The following is a 12,782-nucleotide window of genomic DNA, read 5'->3' as shown; positions in this document are numbered from 1 at the left end:
CTTGTTCATCATAACTATGCACTTAGTTAGTTTATTTAATACCCAGGAGCAGAGAAGAAGATTTTCAAAGAATTCATGTATTTTAACTACATAATCTATAGAGCCCCGCCCTAGCACTAGAACCCCTGACCCTGGGGCCATAAAATTCACAATTTTGGTAGAGGCACTCTTGCTCATCATAACTATGCACTTAGTTAGTTTATTTAATACCCAGGAGCAGAGAAGAAGATTTTCAAAGAATTCATGTATTTTCACTATATAATCAATAGAGCCCCCCCCCCTAATACCAGAACCCCTAATCCTGGGGCCATAAAATTCACAATTTTGGTAGAGGCACTCTTGCTCACCATAACTAGGCACTTAGTTAGTTTATTTAATACCCAGGAGCAGAGAAGAAGATTTTCAAAGAATTCATGTATTTTCACTATATAATCAATAGAGCCCCACCCTAACACCAGAACCCCTGACCCTGGGGCCATAAAATTCACAATTTTGGTAGAGGCACTCTTGCTCATCATAACTATGTACTTAGTTAGTTTATTTAATACCCAGGAGCAAAGAAGAAGATTTTCAAAGAAATAATGTATTTTCACTACCTACTTATTTAGCCCCGCCCTAGCACTAGAACCCCTGACCCCAGGGCCATGAATTTCACAATTTTGGTAGAGGACTCATTGCTGATTACAATCATGCAAACAGTTTGACTGCTTGATGCCCAGGAGTAAAGAAGAAGATTTTTAAAGATTGCATTAATTTTAGTGGTTTTGGCCCCACCCCTCAGGCCCCTGGGGGGCAGGGATCATGAAATTCACAATTTTTGTTCCCCTTCACCCATAGATGCTTTGTGCCAAATTTGGTTGAAATTGGTTCAGTGGTTGCAGAGAAGAAGCTGAAAATGTTCAAATGTTAACGCACGACGCACAACGCACGACGCACGACGACGGATGAAAACGGATAGCAATAGGTCACCTGAGTTTACTCAGGTGACCTAAAAATTGTTAACTTGCTTCTTACATTCACAAGTCTTATTCAGAATAAGAATCCGATGACAAATGCAGTGATTTTTATGTATCACTATAAGTAAACTATAGGGTTATTTTCATGGATCTTATGCTCCAAGTTATACTATTGGCTGCTAGCAGTAGGTCAACTGAATGATTCAACTGACACAAAAATCATTCAATATTTGCAAGATTTCATGATAGTCAGAACATTATCATTTTCACAATAAGAAATTATTCCCATTGAAATCTGCAAGAATTATTATTTTGACACAACTCAACAAGAAAAATTAAAGCTTACTCGATTTGGAAGCCCTATTGAATACCTAGGAAATGTCTGATTCATTAATTTTGGCAAAAGTTTTCTTCTTCTGTTGGCTCTGAAAAATAGATTTGTTAAATTAATTAAATACAAATTAAAATGATAGCATTACAAGAGAAACAAAACACATGGAAGTATTCATAGAACATGTTAACCAGTCTTAGCATAGATGCAATTTGTGTTAGTTACTGTAACATTATTTCCTGTGCAAATGACCTTGAATATATAACCTGCAGTCAAGGTCAAGATTCTTTTAAGGCCAAAGTCAACAATTCTGTCCTTGATCTTCTCATCATAAAAAAAATTAAGACCATTATGATAAATATAGAGATTCCCTACAGCAGTGCACTAGAACATTAGAGAGTCTTACTTTGTAATCAGCTTTGGTGACCTGGTTTTCAGGAGCTGACCTATTTCTCTATGAGTCAGAAAGAACAGTAACTCTTTGTCTGGTAACCTGCCCTGTAAGTAACAAAATCTGTGAAGACAAACCAACAAACACCAATTAATGATCTCTGGCTCTCAGTTATTGAAGAACATTTACTTTCAATTAATAAACAAAAGGCCCATGAGCCACAATGCTCACCTGAGATAGACATATGAAACTCCTCATTGCGGCCACCAAGTATGAATGTACATGTATATAATTTTGACAATTCAAATATACAGCACACTTTTGCTTAAAACTTCTTGCTCGTGCTGACATCTAAAATAATTATGCTTCTGTATAGTATAAGTTTCTTCTCTTGAGAACTTTTCAAAAAAAAAATTTCGGGGCAGTTTTTTTCACTTCAGCTACTTACTCATGTAAACTGAAAATTTAGAAATATTTTCCTGTGTTATTATATTAAAAAGTTTGTTTATTTATACCTCTTTCTCCATTTTCTGTGCCAGACTCTGGTAAGCTTGTTTAAACTTATCTGCCACCTTGATACACAAGGATTTCCCAAACTCCCTCTCCCCCACAGCTTTCCTGGCCCTCGGGAGAATGAACTTCAAACTCCTCCTACAGGATTAAAGACACAGGAAAATTATCACATCCCCATATAAAACCAGAAGTCTCTGTCGAGACTGAAGCTCTACTGGTTTGAACTTACAGCAAAGGAAGAGAAGAGTACTTAAGCAGCTGGGATTTGAAACTTTACAACAGCAATATATAGAATAATGATCGTTGATAAAGTCTCTTTATGTTCTTAGTGTAGTCTACTTGTGTGCCAAGTTATATTGAAATCAGACCAAAACTGTAGGAGGAGTAGCATTTTGAAACAATTTTACAGACATTTCAATTTTTAGTAACCACGGCAACACAGTTCATCAAAATTAAAATTTGATACACAAAATTATGCATCTTAGTGTATTCTACTTGTGTGCCAAGTTATATTGAAATCAGACCAAAACTGTAGGAGGAGTAGCATTTTGAAACAATTTTACAGATATTTCTATTTTTAGTAACCACGGCAACACCGTTCATCTAAATCAAAAACCGATATATAGATATATGTATCTTAGTGTATTCTACTTGTGTGCCAAATTATACTGATATCAGACCAAAACTGTAGGAGGAGTAGCATTTTGAAAGAATTTCACAGAAATTTCTATTTTTAGTAACCACGGCAACACCGCTCATCGAAATCAAAAACTGATACACAGAATTATGTATCTTAGTGTAGTCTACTTGTGTGCCAAGTTATACTGAAATCAGACCAAAACTGTAAGAGGAGTAGCATTTTGAAAGAATTTCACAGAAATTTCTATATTTAGTAACCACGGCAACACCGTTCATCTAAATCAAAAACCAATATACAGAATTATGTATCTTAGTGTATTCTACTTGTGTGCCAAGTTATACTGAAATCAGACCAAAACTGTAGGAGGAGTAGCATTTTGAAGGAATTTCACAGAAATTTTTATTTTTAGTAACCATGGCAACACCGTTCATCGAAATCAAAAACCGATACACAGAATTATGTATCTTAGTGCAGTCTACTTGTGTGCCAAGTTATATTGAAATTAGACCAAAACTGTAGGAGGAGTAGCATTTTGAAAAATTGTTTACAGACAGACGGACAGCTAGACAGACGGCCGGACGCCGGACGCATTACTATCGCATAAGCTCTTCTGGTCTCTGACCAGTAGAGCTAAAAAATAACACAAATCAGTTTCTACACAGTCAGGAAATTATTGCATATTATTGACAACTGATTTCAAACAAAAAATATTATGCTTTTTGATCATATGATCTAATATGAACTAGCTTACCAAAAATCTAGTTTTATAACATTTCAAAAATAGTTCACCATACTTTTCTACAGGGTTCAAATTTAGCTCATGTCCGCAAGTCCGAGACTAGTAAAAATTGTGTCGGACTAGCAGACTTTGTAAGGTACTAGTCCACACGGACTAGTGCAAATCCGGATATAAGTCTTGAATTGGTTCATATTTTATTTCCGAGTCTCTTAGATGTTTGAAAATAAACGCGAAACGCAACCGCGATAAAGCGTTTTCTACACTGTGATCAATAGACAAAGACTTGACCATGAGGAGATTTCTGAAAGTTGAAAACCCTCTTTCTTTCACCACATGCTTCCAACTGATGTGTGGACACATATTTCGTTTAATTAATTGATAAAATTTTAAGATTTGTATTGTTCTTTTTCATACTATAGGGCGGACTAGTGGAATAGTTTGCAGACTAGTGGAAGCTAGAAGTCACTAGTCCGTGCAGACTAGTGCTAAAAAAAGTTAATTTCGAACCCTGTTTCTATACTGTCAGAGGCATTTCCATGTTTTATTTTTCCATCATATGATCCAATATGACACTACTGTATAGCTAGGTTTGGGAAATGATTTGAAATGACTGATCATACTTTTCTCCAATACTCACAGGAGTTTTCATGTTTTTTTTCCATCATATGATCCAAAATGACTTTCCTGCATAGCTAGTTTTATTCAATAATTTGAAACAATTGATCATACTTTTCTCCACTAGTCAGGGGAATTTTCATGCTTTTTTCATCAAATGATTCAGTATGGCTTTACTATATATATCTACTTTTATTAAATGATTTGAAACAATTCATCATACTTTTCTCCACTAGTCAAAGGCGTCTTCAATTGTCCTATGATATCTTTATCACTCAGTAGACTGGTCGGCTTTCTCTCTTCATATGCTCCCATTGTAATTATTTTCTACAAAATAAAATCAAAACATGTAACATCTCATAAAGAAAGAGACATGGACTCAAAGAATTTTTAAATATGCTTGTAATTAATTTACGATGTGTTCCGATATTTTAGAGCCCACCTTTAACACTTGCACCAGTCTCTCTGGATGAGTGTACCAAGATTTCTCCATCAGCTCAGCCTAGAATGAAATACATATCATTTAGAATAAATCTCAATCCATATGTGCATGATATGGAATATAATTATACAAATTATACAAAACAATTAAAAGGAAACTATGTAAACATCACACGAATTAACCATAAGCTAGCAGTAAAAAAATACATGTACATGAGTGTATTCAAGTGCATCGGCAAGTACAACATTTGTTTAAACAAGAGGCCCATGGGCCACATCGCTCACCTGAGCACTAAGGCTAGGAAAAAGTAGAAAATGGTTTTTATTTTAAAGTTTAAATCCAAAAGAAGTCCCATGACCAATCATGGATTTGCTATTTTTTAAAAATGATTTTTAAAGAATTTTCCTATATATTTCTATGTAAACCTTTGGTCGGCCATTTTGGCCCTGCCCTACCCGAGGGAGGAGGGGGGTCATGATTTGAACAAACTTGAATCTACACTACCTGAGCATGCTTCCATTTAAATATGATGAACTATGACTTTGCTATTCTTGAGAAGATTTTTAAAGAATCATCCTATACATTTCTATGTAAAACTTTGGTCGGCCATTTTGGTCCCGCCCTACCCCTGCCAGGGATGGGGCCAATTACATAGGAAAGTAATTAATTAAATTACAATTACTTTCCCAAAACTTTTAATTAAATTACCATTACCATTACATGGATTTTGAAATGTAATTAATTAAATTACAATTACTTTGCAAATGTAATTAATTAAATTACAAATTACATTCAAGAATACACATATAAATTTTAAAGTAAATACCGGTAGTCATTTACATTCTTTTAGGTTTATAACATTATTTTACATTTTTTACAATAATATTATAAAAATCTTCATACATTTTTCATATATTGTGTCCCCTAACCTAATATCTATTAGATTTGAAGATTTTCCTGCCATGCTGAAGATTCTTTCCACTGGTCAGGAGTATTTGTGAGAAAAATGCATACATGTAGATACTGGCTAGTACAATGCAGAAAGTTTACTCATGGTTTTACCATGTGTTAAAATTTGGAATCATTTTTAAGCTTTCACATAAGTTTATGTTTAACATACAATTGATGCTTTTTGCCTTAATATTTCCTTATCTCAGCATCACAAGTTTATCTCAAAATGTGGGTATTTGACTTATTCTGTGACAAACTACAATTTACTTGTAAAGTCAAAGAGTATAAAAACACCTACAGATGAAGTCAAAATGTTTGAAAAATGTTTATTTAGGAATATGTACATGACCCCAGGGCACTAATTAGCACCTGTTAATAACTTCTAACACAAGCTAAAGATATGGCAAACAAAAGGATTAGAAGCCATTGGACTTTTTACTTTTATACAGATTAATAAATTAAAAAATCAAAATACAAATTTTATTTGTTAACTTTATAAAGATTAATTAAATTAAAAGGGTCATTATATTTAAACAGCAATTTACCTAAATCAAAGTACTGAACGCACTCATGGGAGTTGAACATGGTGTATAACAAAATCTTTGATCGGGAGGTCAAGTGAGTAAACAATATTATTATTTCAAATAAAGACAATTATATATAAACTGTTTCAAATTTTTTGTGTTGCAACAATCTTGAGAAAGACATTCAGAGACATTGAATAGCCAAAAAAAATGGATAGGCCATAATGCTTGCCTGCCTACATTAGTCCTTTTTTATACCCCCTGCTTGAAAAGCGGGAGGGTATTTATTAATCGGGAATTCCGTCCATCTGTTTGTTACGCTTTAGCCTTTAGGTATACCCATCTCTTATCCGTAACTCCTCTTACACCAATGAACGAAATTTTCTTTATTACATATTACTTATTAATCTTTATTACATATTGCCGTTGTGCACCTTCTATTACTTTTTCATCCTACACATAATTTCGGTTTCCCATTGCAAAACATAATTATTCATATTAGAGGCGGTTGATCATTTATAGAATTCACTACTCACATGCAGTCTTCAAATTTGTTACATATTTTTCCTTGGCACCTTTACCCATGTGTTATGAAAATTTCAGTTTCGCAGGAATAATATCAATATTGATATAATGTGGATTTTAACACAGCATCCTTTTAAGAGCTAACAGGTTTGTTATATAAAACTTCTCTGTGAATATAAATGTATTTCAGTTACACGAACATTATACATGGAGTACGTCAGAACTTATTTTTTTTTAATATTGTGAAGAAAAAAGCAATACCAAGTTAAAAACAAATATTTAATGACCAAACATAAAAACAGTGGTATATGTAAGAGTTTGTGTGCGTACAAATTATCTGGTATGTAAATGAGGTTTTCCTTTTATTAAAAAAATATACTTCATTTTGTTGCTTTTAATCGCGATTTTACGAAAACATGGGTGTCCGTTTTTGGTTTTACTAGTAACATTTATAACAGAGTACTAGATGTAACGCTTTTGGAAGGTGATACTGCTGATTTACTAATAAATACGCATATTTCCTAAAGTTTTAAAGCATTAAAGAATTAATTAAAACCAAGGAAATGTTCATGGAAAGTTTGAATAAATTCTCTGCACCGGTAAAAAAGATATTGCTATAAATCCGGGACCGTCGGGCGTCAAGAAGACAAGATTTATCGCTTGCCGTCAGTATGTAGAGTTGTAGTTCGTATCTCTTTCAGTGTATGACGCTACACTGAAAATGAGTTCCATTACGAAAAACTTTTGAGGTTCTTTTTAATTTAGTTTTACTTTTAACGAAATCTAATATTCAAAATAGATTTATACTTTATCATTACATTTTCTTACATTTCAAATTATGAAAATTAGACCAATTCAGGAGAAAATGACATGAACTATTTGTGGCGGATGTTTATGTATGTTTTCTGTTGAATATCATCGCAGTAAATCGGGCGACACAGTAGCCTCGCTTTCGGCTCTATATAATCAACACAAATTACTACGCATGTTAAATACGTGATGACCATGGGAGATTGAACATAGTTCAACTCCCAAAAAGGAAGTTCTTTTCAAAAAATTTTACTATTAAACTTGTTGATCCAAAAAATTAGTTAACCTTTCATAAGTAATGTTTATGAGATTGAGGGGGAGGGGACTATTTTTCATTTTTTTAAAAAAAATCATTGTAATTGAATGTAATTGAAAAGTAATTGTGAATTACATGCCTTTTTGGAAAGTAATTAATTAAATTACCATTACTTGTAATTGAAAATTTGGTCAATTACACTTTACTTTCAATTACATTGAAATTTGTAATTAATTACAGTCAATTACCATTACACATTACCATTACCCCATCCCTGACCCCTGGGGGTCAAGATTTGAACAAACTTGTATCTTCACTACCTGAGCATGCTTCCATATATATATATGATGAATTATGGCTTTGTCATTCTTGAGAAGAAGATTTTTAAAGAATTTTCCTATATATTTCTATGTAAAACTTTGGTCGGCCATTTTGGCCCCGCCCTACCCCCGGGGGTCATGATTTGAACAAACTTGAATTTACACTACCTGAGCATGCTTCCACATAAATATGATGAATTATGGCTTTGTCATTCTTGAGAAGAAGATTTTTAAAGAATTTTCCTATATATTTCTATGTAAAAGTTTGATCGGCCATTTTGGCCCCGCCCTACCCCAGGGGGTCATGATTTGAACAAAATTGAATCTACACTACCTGAGCATGCTTACATATAAATATGATGAATTATGGCTGTGTCATTCTTGAGAAGAAGATTTTTAAAGAATTTTCCTATATATTTCTATGTAAAACTTGGTCGGCCATTTTGGCCCCGCCCTACCCCAGGGGGTCATGATTTGAACAAACTTGAATCTACACTACCTGAGGATGTTTTTCCATAAGTTTCATCTTTCCTGGCACAGTGGTTCTTGAGAAGAAGATTTTTAAAATATGCCACCAAATTTTCAGTTATTCCCAATTATCTCCACTTGAATGAGGGCTGGCCCTTCATTTGAACAAACTTGAATCCCCTTCACCCAAGGATGCTTTGTGGCAAGTTTGTTGAAATTGGCCCAGCGAAAGTCGAAAATGTGAAAAGTTTACAGACAGACAGACAGACAGCTAGACGGACAGACAGACAGACGCCAGACAAAATGTGATCAGACAGCTCAGGTGAGCTAAAAATATTTCATTCATTAAACTAAAAGTATCGCAGTATGTCTGAACATTATTTTAAAATTGTTTACTTAAAATTTCTCTGAATTTGTCAAAAGAAACCAAAAGGAAAGAAGAGAACCTCTCGGATGTAGCGATGTCCGTGACGCTGCATGAAATCTTGGTACTTTCTGTTTACAGTTGGGAGACTATCCCCTGACATCAAATCAACACATTCCTAAAAATCAAATCAAAAAATTATTTCAGCACTTCATGCTTACTTATCAGCTTATCCATATAAAGTACATGTAAGTAAATAAGTTTCATCGCTTTGTTTTAAAAAAGCAAGATTAATTAAAACCAAGAAAATGAGAACATATAGCTGGTACAGATTTGTCAGGTACTCTCAGAAGAAAATAAAAAACTCAATTTGTAATACTTTTATTTATACAATATTTATTTATGTCAATCTGGGCTCAAAAATAAATATGAAACTGAAGAAATACAGTTTACATGATATGATTTTACTCCAAATCACTAATTTTAATAATTGATTGAAGGGTATTCTTTTTTCATTTCTTTTCATTCAATACTGATTTTTCAAAAATAACAGTTTACATTTTACAGATTTTAATCATTTATTCTTCCGTAAAACTGAAATCAAGTGAATATCAGACCTGATTGAGTACTTGGTCTGCATTTATATATGCTTCAGAGAAAATATAACTGCTGGGAATAAAAAGATTGACTGAGTTATAGAGTACCTTGTCTGTTCCACTCATGAATTTGTCCTGGAGCCCGGAGTTGACGATTTCTCTGGCCAGACCCTGAATGGCTACCGGTACTTCTGCACTGTACACATTATCACAGTGTGACAGAACCAGGGCAACATCAGAACAGACTTCTCTACTCATCTCTGTCCAAATAACAAGCAATCAAGTTATAGTGAAATCCAGTATACTGACACAATCCAGGTTATTTGGCTCCCTTTTTAATTTTGTCCTCAAACTCATGCAAACAATTTTGCTCTATTTTTAATTTGCCCATTCACAGTTCTGTTTAAGAAATTATACTGTCTTCACCAAATTCTGTCTATGAGGAAAGGGGTGAAAATAAAACAAAGGCAAAATTTGCCCTTGATACGGTATTTAACACGTCTTCAAACAAACGACTAAAGTACTGAAGTTAATAAACATGTATCGACAACATCAAATAATATCGCCAATTCTTTTGACTTTCTTACAAAACAGCACTTATTTGATTATACCTACCAAGTTTTCCTTGTCGTAACACCCCAAAGGTGGCAGCAGACCATGCCCCAGAATTGGCACTCTTCACCACACCTGCCTTCCAAATCTTAAATGTCAAGAAAAAGTCATTTAATGCGTCTATCGGTCTGTTCACAAATACTTCAACCTTACCTTTAACTCATGGCTGGGTGCAATTGATGGTACATGTAAGGCTTTCATATAATTTGGGTTTACCCTGGGATTTTTTTTTTCTTGTGAGAAATTCATTTTGGGTACCAATTGACCTTATGACCTCTAAATTTGACCTACTTAAGCAAAATTTCATTGAAATATTACCTTGACCATAAACTTTGAACAGTTTGTGCTAGGGTTTTCATATCTCACATGTGTAATTGAAGTGGCCAATGCTTTTTTTATATAGATATTTTTCTACCTTTTGAACCTGATCTTGGAATTTGAACTACTTTTAAAAGGATTTAATCTTAAACTTACATAACTTTTGAGCAGTTAATGCTAAAGCTTTCATATTTCACAGGTGTATTCATTGCAACAAGATCTTTCTTTGGGTACCAATATATTTGTCATTTTGACCTGAGTTTGACCCTCTTTTTATGAAAAAAAACTTGAACTATGGCCATCAATTCTGCAAGGCATGTATTCTATTTTTGACAAGACCTTTCTAGGGTACCAACATTTTTGACTTCTTGACATTGACCTTAGAGATTGACCTACAAGGCTACATAAAAAATATCTAACCTTGGCCTTAGACTGCCATATGGGGCATCAGTGTTTTAGAAAAAAAACATCTGGTGCTTTTTTTATATTTAATGAACAAGCAAAGAGATGAGATGCATTCGATGAAATATATATAATAATGACCTCCGTATAATCTGGTAGTTTGCTGTCTATGTCCTCATACATTTGCTGACTGTCTGACAACTCATCGATTATTGTGTACGTGTCAGCTCTCTCGGACCAATCAGTACACTTTTTCTGGGCATCACGACTGACCTACAATTTTAAATGCAGTTATAGTTTCTGACAGGTATTATAGTGCATCCACAGTCTGTATTCTAAAAAATAACTCATATCTACTAAGAGGATAATTCAATTAAAAAGAACTGAAAAAAATAAAATTACATAATTTTAGTATACCATACTATGCACTATACTATACAATATGATATAATGCATCAGACTTAAAATTACAAGTATGCAAACATTGTTCTTTAAAGTATAAAGCAATTTCAGATTTAAAAAAAAAAGTTTCACTAAATTTTTAACAACACAATGTCTATAATCTTCTTCATAACTGTCCTCTGTTTCAAACTATTACTTCCTAAACTAAAAAAAAATCAAACTTACAGCATGACAACATGTGAGCTATGCACCCCTAAATGAGAACTGAATTTTCCAAGTAGACTGCATTTACTTACCATTGCTATATACTTTATTGTAGTGAGTATTATAGATAGTCGGTCTGTAAATTTTCCATGGTAAGACTTCACCAAGTCAATAGACACATCAGGCAATGTCTCACCACACAGATTCAGCTCAAAATCCTCCTTCTTCCCAAAAATATTGTTCAAGGCACCACTTTCATTTGGCTGAAATAAAGTACATATGTAATACCTTATGAGATACATGTATGTGAAACAGTGTCATGTACATGTAAACTAACCAACTTACCATAAGGTTAACGAAGAGATGACCACGACAGCTAATTAAGTATTTCCTGGGATACATGTAACGAGGATACCCACAGAGACAGACACCGACATTCTATGAAACAAAGAAAAGAACACACACATTGAGAATCGTAATTTTCAAACTGTATGCAATACTTCTTTTTCAATTTCAAAATCCACGCAAATATGTGCACATATAATAAAATGAAGGTTGGGAAATGCTACAGTAAGTAACTTTCTTACAAACAAGATTTCCTTAAATCCAAGTTCCTCATAATATGTGAATTCTACTGTAATTATAGAAACTAACTGATTGTAAAAGCTCTAACTTACAAGACAAGCTTGATCTACTGCAGAAGCAAACACAGAATAGGTTAAAGGAGTAACTGCCCCAGGCATCATCTCACTGTAAAAAAAAAACTGGAAATAATCAAATCATCAGATATCATTGCATAATCTCTAATGACTGTAGGGAACAAACACACACAAACTGTAAAATCACATATTTTTGTTGGGTCAAATTTCCGAGGTTTGAGGAAAAAATAATTTGTGATGATTTGACTTCATGGTTGGAAACTATGTAGTAGTAATGCATATATGAAATTTTACATTTCTTGCTGGTCATAAATTTGAGTTGATTTCATGGTTGGAAACTGTGAAGGTGATGCATATGAAATTTTACATTTCTTGCTGGTCATACGTTTGTGTTGATTTCATGGTTGGAAACTGTAAGGTAGTGATGCATATGAAATTTTACATTTCTTGCTGGTCATACGTTTGTGTTGATTTCATGGTTGGAAACTGTAAGGTAGTGATGCATATGAAATTTTACATTTCTTGCTGGTCATAAATTTGTGTTAATTTCATGGTTGGAAACTGTGAAGTAGTGATGCATATGAAATTTTACACTGTGTGGGTCTCTCGATCCATACCTTGTAAACAACAAAAATTTGACCCCCCACGAAAATAAGTGATTTCACAGTATAAAAAACAAGAAGTTGGTGAGCAAATAATCACTGATTAATACTCCTGGCCCCAGGATCATGAAACAGACTTAGA

The 12,782-nt window shown here is 33.7% G+C and overlaps 1 protein-coding gene across 1 annotated transcript in view; it reads right to left on the bottom strand.

The window, feature by feature from the left end:
* LOC134248150 (uncharacterized) overlaps positions 1-12,782 on the bottom strand; it is a 30,317-nt gene that overhangs the window by 3,030 nt on the left and 14,505 nt on the right. The window contains exons 22-33 of the mRNA XM_062730560.1: positions 12,057-12,129; positions 11,725-11,817; positions 11,472-11,642; positions 10,915-11,046; positions 10,057-10,141; positions 9,550-9,701; positions 8,928-9,023; positions 4,628-4,687; positions 4,409-4,512; positions 2,194-2,329; positions 1,694-1,785; positions 1,303-1,381 (exon numbers count right to left, since the gene is read on the bottom strand). Coding sequence (XP_062586544.1) covers positions 1,303-1,381; positions 1,694-1,785; positions 2,194-2,329; positions 4,409-4,512; positions 4,628-4,687; positions 8,928-9,023; positions 9,550-9,701; positions 10,057-10,141; positions 10,915-11,046; positions 11,472-11,642; positions 11,725-11,817; positions 12,057-12,129 — 1,273 coding nt within the window. The remainder of the gene's footprint in view (positions 1-1,302; positions 1,382-1,693; positions 1,786-2,193; positions 2,330-4,408; positions 4,513-4,627; positions 4,688-8,927; positions 9,024-9,549; positions 9,702-10,056; positions 10,142-10,914; positions 11,047-11,471; positions 11,643-11,724; positions 11,818-12,056; positions 12,130-12,782) is intronic.

This window comes from Saccostrea cucullata, unplaced genomic scaffold (genome assembly GCF_032062105.1).
Source record: "Saccostrea cucullata isolate Sc308-1 unplaced genomic scaffold, CSIRO_AGI_Scuc_v1 ctg1130, whole genome shotgun sequence".
Taxonomy (NCBI): Eukaryota; Metazoa; Mollusca; class Bivalvia; order Ostreida; family Ostreidae; genus Saccostrea; species Saccostrea cuccullata.
This window is presented reverse-complemented; position numbering and strand designations above follow the sequence as displayed.